Consider the following 21,571-nt stretch of genomic DNA (forward strand, 5'->3'; position numbering starts at 1 on the left):
GGAGGGAGAGCACTCACTACAGATACCACACACACATATACACACACACACACACACACACACACACACACACACACACACACGGTCCTGTCCCCACACTCACTACAAATCTAACACACACACACACACACACACTACAGATTACACACATACACACTACAGATGATACACACACACACACACACACACACACACACACACACAGAATCCAGGTACTGGCAGCTACTCCCCCAGTCACTGTGCACAGGTGGCTGCTGCTGGCACTGCAGGTCTCCATTTCCCTCCTCTCCTGCCAAACAGCTCAACTCCATTGTTTGCCTTTCTTCACTTCCTGGATTGGTCACATGAGCAATCTGAGCTGTCCATCAGAGCTCACACACGCCCCCACCGTGAGGCATGCCTCACATTATTCTGTTCTATGCTGTTATATTGGCCGCTGTGTAGCCCCGCCCATCTGTACAGGCAGTGTCTGACAGTGTGAGAGATGAGGCTGAGCTGCTGCTGCCTCATCTCTATCTCTGCCTGCAATAGCAGGAGCCCGGCAACTCTGGTAAATTTTATCTATAAAGATGACTGCATTAGAACAAAGAAGATGCTTATACTGTAACTTATACATCTCTTCTTTGTGTTCTCCCAGTCATTGTTATAGTGAGAACTCTGAGTATAATAGGCAGCATGACAGGTGAGGCTCTGCCTCCCCGGCCTCCCCTGCCTGCACACCCCTGGTTATTACATTTATTTACATGAAATCGTTGTGAGAATATACCTTATAGGACAGGGTGTGACATGTTTGGCTGATTTACTTTATTATTGACCATCTAAGTCAGTGCCATCTATTTGGCCATGCTAAACAGTTGCAGGGCATGCTGGGATGTGTAGGTCAACAACAGCTGGAGGGCCAAAGGGTCCCCATCTCTGAACTAAGTGGCTCACAAATTATTTACCCTAGATGTTTCCACATTACTAGCCATGGTGGGATTCAGCCAATGATAACAATGGCTTTTGGCACTAATAATAACTTTCTGAATAAATTATAAAGAAATGAGATCTGGTTGTACAATGGGGTCACGGTTATCTTGGCTAGTTTACTGCACCTATGCGCAACATGGTTTATTAACATAAACCCTTCATCTATTGTTCTCAGCTTCAATACAATAAGAAATAACAATACAGCAGGGGATTAAGTCATTACAGCAGGGGATTAAGTCATTATAGCAGGGGATTAAGTCTCACTGCCCAGTCTCAATTAACCCTATTAAAGGTCAAGATAAACATGGACCCATCTGTAGTTGAAAGCATAAATCAGAACCAAGGTAAATACATTAGAGATGTAACAGAAGAAGAGGGTAATCAGTTTACCAGGTGCAACGGGACCAAACAATTTCTATTAAACGTTTATCACTTTATTGGTATGCATTAAAATATCTCATTATTTCATTGCTAAAACAGTGAAAAATAAAATAAAGGATAGTGAAAAAGAAGAGAAAATGTGTGTATAATATATAATTATCCAATATGAACTGTTATCTACAGTATTTGTCATTTTTTTAATACACTCCATGTGAGTACAGCGGCTATTATCTTTCACATATTATCTTGCTGTTCTTATAGACCACTAAGTAACGCCATATACCTGTTAGTGTTCTTCAGCTTGCATAAGAGGTAACAATTATTGCAATTGGTTCTGGTGTGACAGATTCATACACAAACTCTGTCTGAAGTGTTCTATTATCACACAATGTATCTCTCAGTGTCTGATATCATTATAGGCTATATGGGCGGCTTTTATTGGGAGTATCTGTAGTCACAGTCAGGTAATGTAGCTGCGATTTGATGATATATAGTATACAACTCTATAAGGTCACTTTATTTCAGTAACAACCACTTCATTGAGTGAGTATTTACTAGTCAGCTGTTTTTAATTATTGCAGTCTAAACATTGTAATTACAGCCATCAGTATTACACCTTAGAGCACTTCATGAGACCTTTGTATTAATATAGCTGCTATTGGGATGTGGTCATGAGAGAACAAAAATACTAAATTGACATCGGAATCTCAAGTGCTGAACAGCTGGTGGGCTCGGAAATCTTATCCTTTTCCTCGCAGCCCCAGTTGCAGAGAAAATTAAGTAGTAGCTGTTGACGTGTCACGTTCCGCTTGAGTTGACAATTTTCTCACCAGCAGGTCTTTGAACCTCTGCAGACTTGTTTCTGCTGGAAAGAGAGATACAATGTAGGCTTTAAATCTAGGATCGAGCATGGTGGTCAAAATGTAGTGCTCTGATTTCAAAAGACTAACCACCCTTTGAATCCTGCCAAAGCGAATGAAGGGCTCCATCCACTAGTCCCACATACTTTGCGGAATTGCTTTGACTTAGCTCCTCCTTCAATTTCTCCAGCTGCTTTTGCAAAAGCCTGATGAGGGGAATGACCTGACTCAAGCTGGCAGTGTCTGAACTGACTTCACGTATGGCAAATTCGAAGGGTTGGAGAACCTTGCACAAGACAGAAATCATTCTCCACTGAACTTGAGTCAGGTGCACTCCCCCTCCTTTGCCTATATTGTAGGTGGATGTATAGGCTTGAATGGCCTTTTGCTGCTCCTCCATCCTCTGAAGCATATAGAATGTTGAATTCCAGCTCGTTACTACCTCTTGCTTTAGGTGATAGAAGGGCAGGTTTAGGCATGTTGGATGGTGCACCAGTCTTCAGCACGTGGTGGCTGAATGCCAAAAGTGGCCCACATTTTTTGGCCCACTGACAGCATCTCACGCACACCCCAGTCATTTTTCAAAAAAATTCTGCACCACCAAATTAATTGTATGTGCAAAACATGGGACGTGCTGGAATCTGCCCAGATGCAATGCAAGCACAATATTGGTGCTGTTGTCCGATATCACAAATACCCAGGAGAGTCTAATTGTGGTAAGCCAATGTGCAATGATGACCCTCAGTTTTAGCAAGAGGTGGCCAGTGGTGTGCCTCTTATGGAAAGTGGTGATACATAGCATAGCCTGCCTAGGAACGAATTGGCGTTTGCAAGATGCTGCTACTGGTGCCGCTGCTGTTGTTGATGCTGCGGGAGGCAATACATCTACCCAGTGGGCTGTCACAGTCATATAGTTCTTAGTCTACCCAGTTCCACTTGTCCACATGTCCGTGGTTAAGTGGACAGTGGGTACAACTGCAATTTGTAGGACACTGAGGACACTTTTTCTGATGTCTCTGTACATTCTCGGTATCGTCTGCCTAGTGAATTGGAACCTAGATGGGATTTGATACCAGGGACACAGTACCTCAAACAATTCTCTAAGTCCTACTGAACTAAAGGCGGATACCGGATGCACATCTAACACCAACATAGCTATCAAGGCCTCAGTTATCTGCTTTGCAAAAGGATAACTGCTGTCATATTTCATCTTCCTCACAAAGGACTGTTGAACAGTCAATTGCTTAGTTGAAGTAGTACAAGTGGTCTTCTGACTTCCCCTCTGGGATGACGATCGACTTCCAGCAGCAACAACAGCAGCGGCAACAACAGCAGGCATACCATGCAAGGATCCTCTGGAGGAATCCCGGTTAGGAGAGTACTCCTCAGTCTTGCCAGTGACATGGCCTGCAGGACTAATTACGTCCCTGACTGAGAAGGAAGTTGACATTGAGGGAGTTGGTGGTGTGGCTTGCAGGAGCTTGGGTACAAGAGGAAGAAGGGATTTAGCTGTCAGTGAAATGCTTACACTCTTACCCAAAGTTTCACAACTTGACACTGACTTATGATGAATGCGCTGCAAGTGACGTATAAGGGAGGATGTTCCTAGGTGGTTAACAACCTTACCCCTACTTATTACAGATTGACAGATAGAACACATGCCTAGACACCTGTTGTCTGGATTTGTGGAGAATAATTCCACACTGAAGAGGTGACTTTTTGGTATTTTGCCCAGGTGTCTCCCCTGGTGCCTCTTTTAAACAAACTACATCACCATCATAATCCTCATCGTCAACTTTCTCCTCAGCGCCAGCAACACCCATATCCTCATCCTGGTGTACTTCAACAGAGACATCTTCAATTTGAATATCAGAAACTGGACTGTGGGTGCTCCTTCCAGCACTTGCAGGGGGCGTGCAAATGGTGGAAGGAGTCTCCTATTCCCATCCAGTGTTGGGAAGGTCAGGCATCGCAACCGCCGACACACTTGGACTCTCCTTGGGGATTTGTGATACCATCTTAGAACGCACAGTTCTTTGCTCAGCTTTTTCCATCTTAAATCTTATAATTTTTCTAGCATGAGGATGAGGGCTTCCATCTTCATGTGAAGGCCAGTGCCTTTGCCATTTCTTGCCACTCCGTGTTGTAAATGGCATATTGGCAAGTTTACATTTCTCCTCAGACCATTAAAAACATTTTTTTTTTGGTCTTTTTACTGAACGTTGGCTTTTTGGATTTTACATGCCCTCTACTATCACATTGGGCATCGGCCTTGGCAGACGACGTTGATGGCATTTCATCATCTATGTCATGACTAGTGGCAGCAGCTTCAGCACTAGGAGGAAGTGGTTATTGATCTTTCCCTATTTTATCCTCCAAATTTTTGTTTTCTATTATTTTTCTAGAGTTATATAACACAATATGTAGCACAGGAGAGCGTACCCCTACACATGACAGGCCAAAACCTCTAAAAATTATTTGGATTAAATATTAATAACCCCTTTATTTGCAGAACATAATATAAGGCACAGGACAGCACCACTGAATTTATATGGCAGCAACACTGGACTGGATTTATACAGATGTATATGGATTTATATGGAATCCTACGGCAGGCTCACTGTAAATATACGTCAGAATCACTGGAATTATACGGCAGGATTACTTTAATTATACGACAGGATTACTGTAATTATACGCCAGTACCACTGTAATTATATAGCAGGATTACTGGAATTATACGCCAGTACCACTGGAATTATACAGCAGGATTACTGGGATTATACAGCAGAATTAGTGGAATTATACACCAGTAGCACTGGAATTATACAGCAGGATTACTGGAATTATACGCCAGCACCACTGCAATTATACGGCAGAATTACTGGAATTATACAGCAAAATTACTGGAATTATACGACAGTATTACTGGAATTATCTGGAAAGATTATTGGAATTATACGACAGTACAACTGGAATTATACAGCAGTATTACTGGAATTATATGGCAGGATTACTGGAATTATACAGCTGTATCACTGGACATATATGGCAGTACCACTTGACATATATAGTCGCGCAGGGACACCACAATTGGACTGATGCAGGACAATACACCACCACTGGACTGACTGATGCACCGGACACTACCACTGGTCTAATGCAGGACAACACAGCAACATTGTAAGTGACTTATTATATAGCAGCACTAGACATATGGCAGCAGAGGTCACCACCACTGTGACTGGACTGATACAGCACAGCACACCACCACTGAACTGATGCAGCACAACACAGCACCACTGGACAGCACTGGACATATGGCAGCAGAGGACACAACACTGTGACTGGACAGATGCAGCACAAGACACAGACACTGAGTACACTGGGGAAACTGACAAAATGGAAACACGTCCTCTCTCTACACTCTCCAGTGCCAGAGTGAAAATGGCGGCGATGCGCAGCTCCTTATATGGAATCAAAACCCCGCGAGAATCTGACAGCGAGATGATGACGTTCTGCCTCGTTCTGGTTTCCAAGTCAGGTGGGAAACCCTGAGCCTGACTCGGATCCGGGCTCGGAGCATGGAGTCTGGTAGGGTTCGGTTCTCTGAGAACCGAACCCGCTCATCTCTTGTGCAAATTATATAATTTCCTCATATACTGGTTCCCACTAATGCAGAATGCTGCATCCAGGGGCTGGCTGGCAACTCTCAGCCTGGGGGGCAAATTCAACCAATTGGCCCCTGCTCTCCTACCAGCCCTTACCTTCTTATTTGTCACACTCAGGTAGGTGTTGAAAGGTAAGTATGCTTTTATAAATTGCAGGTAGATCTAAGTCTCTTTAGAAGTATGTTGTCTCTTCTTGACTCTACAGGTCTCTTTAAGACTCCACTCTTCCCAAAGAGACAAGGATGGTTTCCACAATAAGGACTTCTTGGAAGATTTACCAAGGACTCCACAACATAAAGAACTCTCAATAGTATTATATGTCATTTAAACAGAATTACATTACAAAAATGGTCCTAATTCACACCTGATCGCTAAGGTGTATTTTTTGCACCCCTGAGAGCAGGTAGTCGACGCCTATAGGGGGAGGGTATGGTGTGTGTGCAGGTGTGCGATCGCCTGTGCTTGAGAGCTGCTCAAACCGTAGTTTGTGTAGTCTCTGCACAGCCCAGGATTTACTCAGCTGCTGGGATGATCTGGGCCAGAGCTGACAACAGAAATCCTCCCACAAAACATGCAGAAACAGAATTTTTACACCTGGCGCCATCACTGATTAAGTCAGAGCAGCTAATCTCTGGGATTTGATCCCTATATCCCCAAATATATAGAAATGAACAAAGAAATATGAGACTGCGCTTTGACTTTAAATATATATATTAATACATTAAAAATGCACTACAATACATAGATACTGGCCAGTATCCTAATACACATATATGACATATAAAAAATATTATATAGTATAACACCACTACAGCAATAAATTCCAAATCGTCCTATACAGGTTGAGTATCCCTTATCCAAAACGCTTGGGACCAGAGGTATTTTGGATATTGGATTTTCCGTATTTTGGAATAAATGCATACCATAAGGAGATATCATGGTGATGGGACCCAAGTCTAAGCACAGAATGCATTTGTGTTACATATACACCTTATACACACAGCCTGAAGGTTATTTTAGCCAATATTTTTAATAACTTTGTGCATTAAATAAAGTGTGTGTACATTCACACAATTCATTTATGTTTCATATACACCTTATACACACAGCCTGAAGGTAATCTAATACAATGGCCCTCATTCCGAGTTGTTCGCTCGGTATTTTTCATCGCATCGCAATGAAAATCCGCTTAGTACGCATGCGCAATGTTCGCACTGCGACTGCGCCAAGTAACTTTGCTATGTAGAAAGTAATTTTACTCACGGCTTTTTCATCGCTCCGGCGATCGTAATGTGATTGACAGGAAATGGGTGTTACTGGGCGGAAACACGGCGTTTCAGGGGCGTGTGGCTGAAAACGCTACCATTTCCGGAAAAAACGCAGGAGTGGCCGGAGAAACGGTGGGAGTGCCTGGGCGAACGCTGGGTGTGTTTGTGACGTCAACCAGGAACGACAAGCACTGAACTGATCGCACAGGCAGAGTAAGTCTGAAGCTACTCTGAAACTGCTAAGTAGTTAGTAATCGCAATATTGCGAATACATCGGTCGCAATTTTAAGAAGCTAAGATTCACTCCCAGTAGGCGGCGGCTTAGCGTGTGTAACTCTGCTAAATTCGCCTTGCGACCGATCAACTCGGAATGAGGGCCAATATTTTTAATACCTTTGTGTATTAAACAAAGTTTGAGTACATTGAGCTACAAAAAACAAAGGTTTCACTATCTCACTCTCACTCAAAAAAGTCCGTATTTCGGAATATTCAGTATTTTGGAATATTTGGATATGGGATACTCAACCTGTAATAGGAATATATATTAGCAGCAGTACCGAATGAGATTTCAATTAAAAAGTAGAGCTGGAGTTAGCCTCAAAAAAATAAATGAGCACACTTTGTACCACACCAAAGCTTTTCCTATGGTGTTAATGCTTTTTCCAATGGTTAGTATTGAGAGCTTAAAGATTCATGCAATAAGCACATGTATAAACTCCCATATAAGGGGTCAGTAAAGTACCCAGCAGATATAGCTAAAAGCTCCCTGCCATGCAGTCACTGACAACGGGGGTAATTCCAAGTTGATCGCAGAAGTAATTTTGTTAGCAGTTGGGCAAAACCATGTGCACTGCAGGGGAGGCAGATATAACAAGTGCAGAGAGAGATAGATTTGGGCGTGGTGTGTTCAATTTGCAATCTAATTTGCAGTGTAAAAATAAAGCAGCCAGTATTTACTAGAGATGAGCGGGTTCGGTTTCCGAGAAACCGAACCCCCCCGAACTTTACCCTTTTTACACGGTTCCGAGCCATACTCGGATTCTCCCGTATGGCTCGGTTAACCCGAGCGCGCCCGAACGTCATCATCCCGCTGTCGGATTCTCGCGAGATTCGGATTCTATATAAGCAGCCGTGCATCGCCGCCATTTTCACTCATGCATTGGAAATGATAGGGGAGGACGTGGCTGGCATCCTCTCCGTTTATTGTAGAAGACAGTTGATTTTTGTTTGTTTTTTATTGCTTAATTGTGGGGAGGATTGGGGAGCAGCTGTTAGGAGTACAGTGCAGAGTTTTGCTGATAAGTGACCGCCAGTTTTTATCCGTTCTCTGTCTGAAAAAAACGCTTCATACCATATCTGTGCTCAGTGTGATGCATGATATATCTGTGCTGAGTGCTCACACTGCTTTGTGGGGACTGGGGAGCAGCTATAGCAGGAGTACAGTGCAGAGTTTTGCTGACAGTGTCCACCAGTATACTATATATATAGCAGTACGGTAGGCCACTGCTGTACCTACCTCTGTGTCGTCACTCGTCATCCATTAAGTATACTATCCATCTACATTGTATACCTGTGGTGCATTTTAGACTAGTTTAGCAGTTTGCTGACAGTGTCCACCAGTATACTATATATAGCAGTACGGTAGGCCACTGCTGTACCTACCTCTGTGTCGTCACTCGTCATCCATTAAGTATACTATCCATCTACATTGTATACCTGTGGTGCATTTTAGACTAGTTTAGCAGTTTGCTGACAGTGTCCACCAGTATACTATATATAGCAGTACGGTAGGCCACTGCTGTACCTACCTCTGTGTCCTGTGTCCTCCCTTATACGTCACCTGCAGTGCATTCATCATAAGTCAGTGATAAGTTCAAAAACTTTGGGTGACAGCGGAAGCAGTCCACTGACCACTAAATCCCTTCCTTTTGTAACCAAGCTCCTGCAAACCACACCACCAACTCCCTCAGTGTCAATTTCCTCCTTACCAAGGATGCCAATAGTCCTGCAGGCCATGTCACTGCCTGCTGCTGCTGGTGCTGCTGTTGTTGCTGCTGGGAATCGATCGTCATCCCAGAGGGGAAGTCGGAAGACCACTTGTACTACTTCCAGTAAGCAATTGACTGTCCAACAGTTCTTTGCGAGGAAGATGAAATATCACAGCAGTCATCCTGCTGCAAAGCGGATAACTGAGGCCTTGGCAGCCTGGGCGGTGAGAAACGTGGTTCCGGTATCCATCGTTATTTCAGAGCCAACTATAGACTTGATTGAGGTACTGTGTCCCAGATACCAAATACCCTCTAGGTTCCATTTCTCTAGGCAGGCGATACCGAAAATGTACACAGACGTCAGAAAAAGAGTCACCAGTGTCCTAAAAAATGCAGTTGTACCCAATGTCCACTTAACCACGGACATGTGGACAAGTGGAGCAGGGCAGACTCAGGACTATATGACTGTGACAGCCCACTGGGTAGATGTATTGCCTCCCGCTGCAAGAACAGCAGCGGCGGCACCAGTAGCAGCATCTCGCAAACGCCAACTCGTTCCTAGGCAGGCTACGCTTTGTATCACCGCTTTCCAGAATAGGCACACAGCTGAAAACCTCTCACGGCAACTGAGGAATATCATCGCAGAATGGCTTACCCCAATTGGACTCTCTTGGGGATTTGTGACATCAGACAATGCCAGCAATATTGTGCATGCATTACATCTGGGCAAATTCCAGTACGTTCCATGCTTTGCACATACCTTGAATTTGGTGGTGCAGAATTATTTAAAAAACGACAGGGCATGCAAGAGATGCTGTCGGTGGCCCGAAGAATTGCGGGCCACTTTCGGCATTCAGGCACCACATACAGAAGACTGGAGCACCACCAAACATTCCTGAACCTGCCCTGCCATCATCTGAAGCAAGAAGTGGTAACGAGGTGGAATTCAACCCTCTATATGCTTCAGAGGATGGAGGAGCAACAAAAGGCCATTCAAGCCTATACATCTGGCCACGATATAGGCAAAGGAGGTGGAATGCACCTGACTCAAGCGCAGTGGAGAATGATTTCAACGTTGTGCAAGGTTCTGCAAGCCTTTGAACTTGCCACATGTGAAGTCAGTTCAGACACTGCCAGCCTGAGTCAGGTCATTCCCTTCATCAGGCTTTTGCAGAAGAAGCTGGAGACATTGAAGGAGGAGCTAAAACAGAGCGATTCTGCTAGGCATGTGGGACTTGTGGATGGAGCCCTTAATTCGCTTAACCAGGATTCACGGGTGGTCAATCTGTTGAAATCAGAGCACTACATTTTGGCCACGTGCTCGATCCTAGATTTAAAACCTATGTTGTATCTCTCTTTCCGGCAGAAACCCCAAATCCAAAACACACCCGAATCCGACAAAAAAATTTCAGAGAGGTTTGGCCAAAACGCGTCAGAATCCAAAACACGGCATGGAACCGAATCTAAAACCAAAACACAAAACCCGAAAAATTTCCGGTGCACATTTCTAATTAGAAATTAGGGATGTGCACCGGAAATTTTTCGGGTTTTGTATTTTGGTTTTGGGTTCGGTTCCGCGGCCGTGTTTTGGAATCGGACGCGTTTTGGCAAAACCTCCCTGAATTTTTTTTGTCGGATTCGGGTGTGTTTTGGATTTGGGTGAATTTTCCAAAAACCCTCAAAAACAGCTTAAATCATAGAATTTGGGGGTCATTTTGATCCCAAAGTATTATTAACCTCAATAACCATGTCTGCAGAGGTTCAAAGACCTGCTGGTGAGAATATTGTCAAGTCAAGTGAAATGTGACCCGTCACCATCTCCTCCTTCACATTCTCCCGCAACTGGAGGTGCGAGGAAAAGGCTAAGAATTCCAAGCCCACCCGCTGGCAATGATGCAGGGCAGTCTGGAGCGAGTGCTGACATCTGGTCCGGACTGAAGGACCTGCCAATGATTACTGACATGTCGTCTACTGTCATTGCATATGATTCTGTCACCATTGAAAGAATGGTGGAGGATTATATGAGTGACCGCATCCAAGTAGGCACGTCAGACAGTCCATACGTATACTGGCAGGAAAAAGAGACAATTTGGAGGCCCTTGCACAAACTGGCTTTATTCTACCTAAGTTGCCCTCCCTCCAGTGTGTACTCCGAAAGAGTGTTTAGTGCAGCCGCTCACCTTGTCAGCAATCAGCTTACGATGTTACTTCCACAAAATGTGGAGAAGATGATGTTCATTAAAATGAATTATAATCAATTCCTCCGTGGAGACATTCACCAGCAGCAATTGCCTCCAGAAAGTACACGGGGACCTAAGATGGTGGATTCCAGTGGGGATGAATTAATAATCTGTGAGGAGGGGGATGTACACAGTGAAAGGGGTGAGGAATCAGAGGATGATGATGAGGTGGACTTCTTGCCTCTGTAGAGCCAGTTTGTGCAAGGAGAGATTGATTGCTTCTTTTTTGGTGGGGGCCCAAACCAACCAGTCATTTCAGTCACAGTCGTGTGGCAGACCCTGTCACTGAAATGATGGGTTTGTTAAAGTGTGCATGTCCTGTTTATACAACATAAGGGTGGGTGGGAGGGCCCATGGACAATTCCATCTTGCACCTCTTTTTTCTTTCATTTTTCTTTGCATCATGTGCTGTTTGGGGAGTATTTTTTTGAAGGGCCATCCTGCCTGACACTGCAGTGCCACTCCTAGATGGGCCAGGTGTTTGTGTCGGCCACTTGGGTCACTTAGCTTACTCACACAGCTACCTCATTGCACCTCTTTTTTTCTTTGCATCATGTGCTGTTTGGGGAGTATTTTTTTGAAGGGCCATCCTGCCTGACACTGCAGTGCCACTCCTAGATGGGCCAGGTGTTTGTGTCGGCCACTTGGGTCACTTATCTTTGTCACACAACTACCTCATTGCGCCTCTTTTTTTCTTTGCGTCATGTGCTGTTTGGGGAATATTTTTTTGAAGGGACATCCTGCGTGACACTGCAGTGCCACTCCTAGATGGGCCAGTTGTTTGTGTTGGCCACTTGGGTCGCTTAGATTAGTCACACAGCTACCTCATTGTGCCTCTTTTTTCTTTGCATCATGTGCTGTTTGGGGAGTATTTTTTTGAAGGGCCATCCTGCCTGACACTGCAGTGCCACTCCTAGATGGGCCAGGTGTTTGTGTCAGCCACTTGGGTCGCTTAGCTTAGTCACACAGCTACCTCATTGCGCCTCTTTTTTTCTTTGCATCAGGTGCTGTTTGGGGAGTATTTTTTTGAAGGGCCATCCTGCCTGACACTGCAGTGCCACTCCTAGATGGGCCAGGTGTTTGCAATATGCACATGCAGAGACTCCAGCAGACAGGGTCAGACGCCAGCAGATATATTAGAATTATTTTGCGGTGTATTCATTAACAATACCTGTCCCAGTGTTGTCTTTCAGCAAGCAGCTTTCTTTGCCTGTGTCAAAAACTCCAGAGCTGGCCGGCAACAGCTATCATTAGTAGACCCTAATGCTGGGGGAAGGAGCTAGCAGAAATACCTACCAGTGAGACAAGCTTAGCTTAGCTTATATATATATATATATATCTCCTATATATTTGCCTTATTCTGTGACTCTGTGCTCATAACGCTGGGCGGAGTCACAGAGCTGGGCAGAGTCAACTGCATCTGCCGCAGGGAGCTACCCCATACCCAGCGCGAGCAGCAGTCAGGTGCAAGACCCTACCTTACAGTATAGGTGGTGAGGCTGCTGGCTGCTGTGCCTGTCCTCCCCCCCCCCCCCAATCACCTGTAACAGCGGGCTGTGGGCTGTGCGGGTCCTGAAAAGGGGCGGAGCTACGGCATCATGAGGGGTGGGGCTTCACGGAATAGAGGGGCGGAGCTACACGGTACCAGACAGCTGGTCAGTGGTGGAATCAGCATTGCAGTGACGGCCAGCCAAGTGGAGGGTGAGAGAGAAATGTGTGTGTGTGTGTGTGTGTGTGTGTGTGTATATAGTGTGTGTGTGTGTGTGTGTGTGTGTGTGTGTGTGTGTATATGGTCGGGTGTGTGTGTTTGTATATATGTGTGAATTGTGTGTGTGTGGAGTATGTCTGTGTGTGCGCACTTTATGGAGGCCACTGCTGGGGGGGCCATTACATGCAAGGACGCTACTAATATAGGGGGGGCATTAATATAGGGGGGGCATTACGTATAAGGACGCTACTACTATAGGGGGGCATTACATCTAAAGACGCTTCTACTATAGGGGGGCATTACGTATAAGGACGCTACTACTATAGGGGGGCATTACGTATAAAGACGCTACTACTATTGGGGGGCATTACGTATAAGGACGCTACTACTATGGGGGGGCATTACGTATAAGGACGCTACTACTATAGGGGGGCATTACGTATAAGGACGCTACTACTATGGGGGGGCATTACGTATAAGGACGCTACTACTATAGGGAGGGCATTACGTATAAGGACGCTACTACTATGGGGGGGCATTACGTATAAGGACGCTACTACTATAGGGGGGGCATTACATATAAGGACGCTACTACTATGGGGGGGCATTACGTATAAGGACGCTACTACTATAGGGGGACATTACGTATAAGGAGGCTACTAATACTGGGGGGCATTACATATAAGGACGCTACTACCGGGGGGGGGGCATTATGTATAAGGACGGTGCTACTACTACTGGGAGGGCATTACATGTAAGGATGCTACTACTACTGGGGGGGCATTATGTATAAGGACGGTACTACTACTGGGGGCACATTATGTATAAGGATGCTACTACTACAGGGGTGGCATTACGTATAAGGACGCTACTATAACTGTTGGGGGGCATTACATATAACTGCTACTACTACTGGGGGGCATTACGTATAAGGACGCTACTACTACGGGTGGGGCATTACGTATAAGGATGCTACTATTACTGTTGTGGGGCATTACATATATCTGCTACTACTACTGGGAGGGCATTATGTATAAGGACACTACTACTATTGGGGGAGTATTATGTATAAGGACGCTACTACTACTGGGGGGGCATTATGTATAAGGATGCTACTACAACTGGGGGGGCATTATGTATAAGGATGCTACTACTACTGGGGGGGCATTATGTATAAGGACGCTACTATTACTGTTGGGGAGCATTACATATAACTGCTACTACTACTGGGGAGGCATTATGTATAAGGACACTACTACTATTGGGGGGGCATTACGTATATGGACGCTACTACTACGGGTGGGGCATTACGTATAAGGACGCTACTACTACAGGTGGGGCATTACGTATAAGATGAATAAGATTGTGCTACATTGTGGCGTCATTTTAAATGGGGGTACTATTGTGTGGCCATGCCCCTTAGTTGTGAGACCACACCACTTTTCCCGATGCACAACAAAGGAATATGGGAGGGCGCAAAATTCATAGTTTGCAGGGGGACGCCGAACACCCTAGCACCCTGGCCACCAGTAGCAAAAGTACACCACGGCCACTGACACTATCTGCAGGGAGGGGAACAGCGCTGATATGGAGGGTACTTGCAGGCAGCGAGTCGCCGCCCGCTGCTCCTCTCCCACCTACACACCATACCTGCCACCTGACACCCACACCCCAGGGAGAGGGCGCTAGCTCAGGCACCGCTAGATCAGCATCTGCAGCATACAGACAAGGGCTGCCATGCTCAGCGGCAAGCGGTGCGGAGCATGTGCAGCGGGACAGCTCCAGGACGGGACACGCACTAATCAACATTGCTGCTGGGCCGGAGCTCCCTCCTTCTGCAGCCTAAGGACGCGCGCCGCACCTCTCCAGGGAAACACCATGCCTGCCCGCCCACAGGTCTCCGGATGCTTACCTATGCTCCGCGATCACAGCAGCTGACGCTGCCATGCAGGATGGAGGAATGACGCCCGTCAGACGGGGCGGACAGTGTGCGGCGGAACGGGGCCAGGAAGGAATGCTGACCACGACCCATTGCTGCTGGGTCTGAGCTCCCTCCCTCTGCAGTCACCATCTCACAGCAGCAGCCTGGAGGTTAGTGGCCACCACGACCCGCACATCCTTACCTCACACATACCTCACACATACCTCACACATACCTCACATATACCTCACATATACCTCACATATACCTCACACATGAGAGCAAAGGAACACACACTGTGACATCAAACCTGTAGCCCACCCCTATATCTGCTAAGTACTCCCCGTCACTATGCCCTGTCACCCTCATCCTGCTCTCTAACTGCCTGTCTGTGTACTGGCCTTCACCCCTCTCACACCATCACCAACCCTCACTAACTACCACAGAGACTATGTGCACTGATATCTGCCCCTCCACCACCTGCAGCGCCCCTGGACCCCTCCCCATCCCCCGCAAACCCCCGCACCTGCCCCTCCACCACCCGTGGCACCCCCACCCACTGCGCCTTCGGACCCCCTACCCCACCCGCAGTGTCTTCCAAACCCCTCCCCCATCTGCAGCAGCCCCTCCCCCATCCGCCACACCCCGCATCTGGCTCTCCCCCGCCCGCTGCACCTTTGGATCCCCTACCCCACCCACGCAGCAGGCCCTTCCCAATCCGCATCGCCTACACCATTCGCAACAGCACCGCACCCGCCACTCCCCCACCCATGTTACTCCCGCATCCACCCCTCCCCTACCAACCGTGCCCCCTGGACACCTCCCCCATCCACTGCACACCCGCACCCACCCCTTCCCCATCTGCAGTGCCTTCGGAACCCCTCCTCCATCCGCAGCCTGGAGGTTAGTGGCCACCACGACCCGCACATCCTTACCTCACACATACCTCACACATACCTCACATATACCTCACATATACCTCACATACCTCACACATGAGAGCAAAGGTACACACACTGTGACATCACACCTGAAGCCCACCCCTATATCTGCTAAGTACTCCCCGTCACTATGCCCTGTCACCCTCATCCTGCTCTCTAACTGCCTGTCTGTGTACTGGCCTTCACCCCTCTCACACCATCACCAACCCTCACTAACTACCACAGAGACTATGTGCACTGACATCTGCCCCTCCACCACCTGCAGCGCCCCTGGACCCCTCCCCATCCCCCGCAAACCCCCGCACCTGCCCCTCCACCACCCGTGGCACCCCCACCCACTGCACCTTCGGACCCCCTACCCCACCCGCAGTGTCTTCCAAACCCCTCCCCCATCTGCAGCAGCCCCTCCCCCATCCGCCACACCCCGCATCTGGCTCTCCCCCGCCCGCTGCACCTTTGGATCCCCTACCCCACCCACGCAGCAGGCCCTTCCCAATCCGCATCGCTACACCATTCGCAACAGCACCGCACCCGCCACTCCCCCACCCACGTTACCCCCACACCCACCCCTCCCCCACCCACCGCGCCCCATGGACACCTCCCCCATCCACTGCACACCCGCACCCACCCCTTCCCATCTGCAGCGCCTTCGGAACCCCTCCTCCATCTGCAACAGCCCTGCAGCTGCCATCCCCCACCTGCGACACCCCTGCTCCTACCCCACCCACAGTGCCTTCATACCCCCTCCCCCATCCACGGTCCCCACTCCCCAAACCCCTTCCTGTTGCAAGGGACTATGCCCCCTTCACCATCGGACGCCCTATCATTGTGCAATATTCAAACACTAACAAAACTAGGAATGCAGGTAATACTCCATATATTGAACCCCAGAAAGGCGTGCAGGGGTTAAGGGGGCGTAGCCCCTTCCGACGGTGTGAAGCACTTAGTATATATATATATATATATATATATATATATTTATTGGGCACCAATATTTTTCTTGCCTCCGGGCAACTGGGACAAACTTACGCCACTGGTACTGACACTGGGTTTACACTTGATAGATGTTTTGGAAAATATGTTTTCTTACCTGTTTTCTTCTGTACATTTAATATATTCCATTACGTGAGACCAATCAAATGCTCCGGTACGTGTGTTAATCCATTTGTTCAGCTCCATAATACATTGCTCAGAGCACTTCAACACAAGGATCTGTTTAAAATATCCACTGGCTGTATACAGATGATGAATGAAGGATCCAGCACTGACGTCAATTAAAAGGTCTCCCTTAATGTGACCTGCAGGGAAAGACCCCAGTGATTACAGAGTGTAATATACTGTAATATGTAGTATCTACTGTACTCTAATATGCATCATTCTGTAATGTCCTGTTACTGGTAGAGGTGTGTGGTTTCGGATTTACTCTTGTTTTTTTTTCTTTGCTAAATTTATTTCAAGTTCAGATTTATTTTATTGGTATGAAGTTTTGCTGTGGATTCTGCTGCGCTTTTCAGTCGCACTGCTGATCGGTGAATGATTGACAGAAAAGGGGCGTTTCTGGGTGGTAACTGAGCGTTTTCCGGGAGTGTGCTAAACAACGCAGGCGTGTCAGGGAAAAACGCGGGAGTGTCTGGGGAAACGGGGGAGTGGCTGGCCGAACGCAGGGCGTGTTTGTGACGTTAAACCAGGAACTAAACGGACCTAGGTGATCGCAATCTGTGAGTAGGTCTGGAGCTACTCAGAAACTGCAAATAATTATTTATTTTGTTCGCTATTCTGCTAAGCTAAGATACACTCCCAGAGGGTGGCGGCCTAGTATGTGCAAAGCTGCTAAAAGTAGCTACCGAGCAAACAACTCAGAATGAGGGCCAATGTGCCATAATGTAAACTCTTAGGAAACATACACACTTATATATCACTGATGCCTGGTGTGTGTGAGTTGCCAGTTCCCTCTGCTAGCATCTATTACAATGCAATGCACCTAGCCTGTACCAGGAGACTGTGCTGATTAATATGATATGTAACACTTGTATATCTGTGTGCAAATGAGTCTGTATGTGAAGCACAACAGAACTTGGCATGGAAATAAAGGGTTGCTGCTGCATTGTAGCACTTCAAAAACAGATTTAAAAACTCATTACCTGGGACAGCTGTTGAGAAGGATGAATGCTCCGGTCCATACTATATTCAAAGTGTTCCTGATTCATTTTTTTAGAGGTGCATGGCCAAACCTCCAGGATTTGGCCACACCCCCTGTATCTTCCGGGCCCCACATATGTTTTGCCAGCCCTTCCCATCTCAGCTCTACTCTAGGTAGGAAACTTTTTGAGCATTGTTTTTCATTCTGTTATGGGGACAAAGCAGCTTAAGGCGGGTAAAACTGTACACCCTCCACCTGTTACTTCTTTACCAAACCCAGCAAACTCTCCTCCTAGTCCTTCTTTCCCACACTCACTGTTTACCCCATCTGTGTCACCCTTATCTATCTGCCCCTCCCATTTAGAATGTAAGCTCTCATGAGCAGGGCCCTCTACCCTCATGTTATTTTCCTTCTCTTACTTAAACTATCTTCTGCTCCATACTCCCTAGTGATGTTACAGTCCCACATCCTGCTCTGGTAGCATCATGGTGGCCCTGTTTCTGCCACTGCCTTGACTTTGAGCTCTGAGGGAGGAGCCAGATGGTGTAACCAGAAATTACATATGACAAGGGAACCAGCTGGTGAGTTACAGTAGCTTGCACATGGGCTGGTGGCTACACATAGGTGAGGAGATCCTGCATCATGTCTTGGGGGCTGGTGCTGTGCAGCCGGGGATCCTGTGACCCTGGAGTAAGACCTGGGGTTATCATCGCTGTCAGGGATCCTCCCACCCTACTGTAAGACCCCTCTGTTTGCAGTGCACTCTGTCCTGTATAAAGTGTGGTAGGGAGGAGTAATGATATTCATTTTATGTCAGAAGGGGGTGTGCCAAATTGCTGCCTTGTCATGGGTGACAAAAGTCCTAGTTTTGGCTCTGGTCAACCCCACCTACTTTTTAGTTGGTCTTGTCTGAGGCCATTTCAAGTGCTCAATTATCCCTTCTAGTCCTTGTTATCTGACAGTGATATTACACAGGGTTCTTCCATCCTCACTCAATACACTGTAACTACAGTATGTAAGTGGGCAGATATAATGATGTAATACATACAGATGGAGCCTCGCTCATCTATCCGTCTCTGGCATTTGGCGTATGGCATTACTGGTGAGTGTAATACTAGTGATCATCCACCAGATTTGGCTTTTAAAAATCACTGTTGCGCATGCATGAGGTGTCAAATAAAATACTATAGTGCAAGAATCACCATTGCACATGTGAGAGGTCTCCATTGAAATACACTATAGCGCAAGAACTACTTTACTGTACAGTACTGTATGTTACATAGACATGTCAGTGACAGATATAATGATGTAATGCATATTCCTAACACTCAATGACAATCAGTATGTACTGTACACAGTCATGTTCCGTCATCAAACAAAGAGTCATAGGCATTGCATTTAGCAAATTAAAAGTAATTCTTCACTTTAACAACTGCATAGAAATATATAATCTTAGATCCATCATAAAGTATCATTATTACAATTTATTTATATAGTCTGAGCATTTTATACAGCGCTGTACAAAGAATATATTTGTCCTACACATCAGTCCCTGCTCCATTAGAGAATACAGTCTAAATTCCCCAAACACACAATCATGTACATGCAATCATTCACACTAGGGTAAGTTGGTCAGTATAGTATACACACTGTCAGTATAAAGGCCCTCATTCCGAGTTGTTCGCTCGCAAGGCGAATGTAGCAGAGTTACACACGCTAAGCCGCCGCCTACTGGGAGTGAATCTTAGCTTCTTAAAATTGCGACCGACGTACGCGCAATATTGCGATTACAAACGAGTTAGCAGTTTCAGAGTAGCTCCAGACTTACTCTGCCTGTGCGATCATTTCAGTGCTTGTCGTTCCTGGTTGACGTCACAAACACACCCAGCGTTCGCCCAGGCACTCCCACCGTTTCCCCGGCCACTCCTGCGTTTTTTCCGGAAACTGTAGCGTTTTCAGCCACACGCCCCTGAAACGCCGTGTATCCGCCCAGTAACACCCATTTCCTGTCAATCACATTACGATCGCCGGAGCGAAGAAAAAGCCGTGAGTAAAAATACTTTCTTCATAGTAAAGTTACTTGGCGCAGTCGCAGTGCGAACATTGCGCATGCGTACTAAGCGGATTTTCACTGCGATGCGATGAAAAATACCGAGCGAACAACTCGGAATGAGGGCCAATATACATACCCTCACTGAATGCACGGTGTAACCATTCCATTGGAAATTTAATTGAATCGTCTCCAAAGATCATGTCTGGTTTGCTAGTTAAATATGTTTCCAGATATTCTCTAGAATCAAAGCCGTGTATAGGATAGAATTTATGGACGCTGGAATCCATCTTGTATTACTGTGTCACAGGCCGTCTGACTCTCACGGTTTCCTTCTTATGTATGACTGGCTCAGGAATTTTGTTTATATGCACTAGGATCCAGTTATGTATATTTATCAGTAACCAGGATATCAGTGTTATCACATGATGGTTTATTAGCCTCTGGAGCTGTCATGGGAATGCAGGTGACAGTGTGATCATCTCATAAAGCAAAATAAATCATCATACAAATAATTTTTTCAATTTATTTTTAAATATTGTAAAATATTTATAACATTTCATTTAGAGATGAGCGCCTGAAATTTTTCGGGTTTTGTGTTTTGGTTTTGGGTTCGGTTCCGCGGCCGTGTTTTGGGTTCGAACGCGTTTTGGCAAAACCTCACCGAATTTTTTTTGTCGGATTCGGGTGTGTTTTGGATTCGGGTGTTTTTTTCCAAAAACACTAAAAAACAGCTTAAATCATAGAATTTGGGGGTCATTTTGATCCCAAAGTATTATTAACCTCAAAAACCATAATTTACACTCATTTTCAGTCTATTCTGAATACCTCACACCTCACAATATTATTTTTAGTCCTAAAATTTGCACCGAGGTCGCTGTGTGAGTAAGATAAGCGACCCTAGTGGCCGACACAAACACCGGGCCCATCTAGGAGTGGCACTGCAGTGTCACGCAGGATGTCCCTTCCAAAAAACCCTCCCCAAACAGCACATGACGCAAAGAAAAAAAGAGGCGCAATGAGGTAGCTGTGTGAGTAAGATTAGCGACCCTAGTGGCCGACACAAACACCGGGCCCATCTAGGAGTGGCACTGCAGTGTCACGCAGGATGTCCCTTCCAAAAAACCCTCCCCAAACAGCACATGACGCAAAGAAAAAAAGAGGCGCAATGAGGTAGCTGTGTGAGTAAGATTAGCGACCCTAGTGGCCGACACAAACACCGGGCCCATCTAGGAGTGGCACTGCAGTGTCACGCAGGATGGCCCTTCCAAAAAACCCTCCCCAAACAGCACATGACGCAAAGAAAAAAAGAGGCGCAATGAGGTAGCTGACTGTGTGAGTAAGATTAGCGACCCTAGTGGCCGACACAAACACCGGGCCCATCTAGGAGTGGCACTGCAGTGTCACGCAGGATGTCCCTTCCAAAAAACCCTC

General features: G+C 46.4%; 1 protein-coding gene across 1 annotated transcript in view; it reads right to left on the minus strand.

Moving 5' to 3' along the window:
- LOC134965643 (nicotinamide N-methyltransferase-like) overlaps positions 1-20,427 on the minus strand; it is a 90,680-nt gene extending 70,253 nt beyond the window's left edge. Inside the window, exons 1-2 of the mRNA XM_063941979.1 lie at positions 20,277-20,427; positions 17,038-17,245 (exon numbers count right to left, since the gene is read on the minus strand). Of these exons, the coding sequence (XP_063798049.1) occupies positions 17,038-17,245; positions 20,277-20,427 (359 nt within the window). The remainder of the gene's footprint in view (positions 1-17,037; positions 17,246-20,276) is intronic.
- Between the last annotated feature and the right edge of the window lie 1,144 nt (positions 20,428-21,571).

This window comes from Pseudophryne corroboree, chromosome 10 (genome assembly GCF_028390025.1).
Source record: "Pseudophryne corroboree isolate aPseCor3 chromosome 10, aPseCor3.hap2, whole genome shotgun sequence".
NCBI lineage: Eukaryota > Metazoa > Chordata > Amphibia > Anura > Myobatrachidae > Pseudophryne > Pseudophryne corroboree.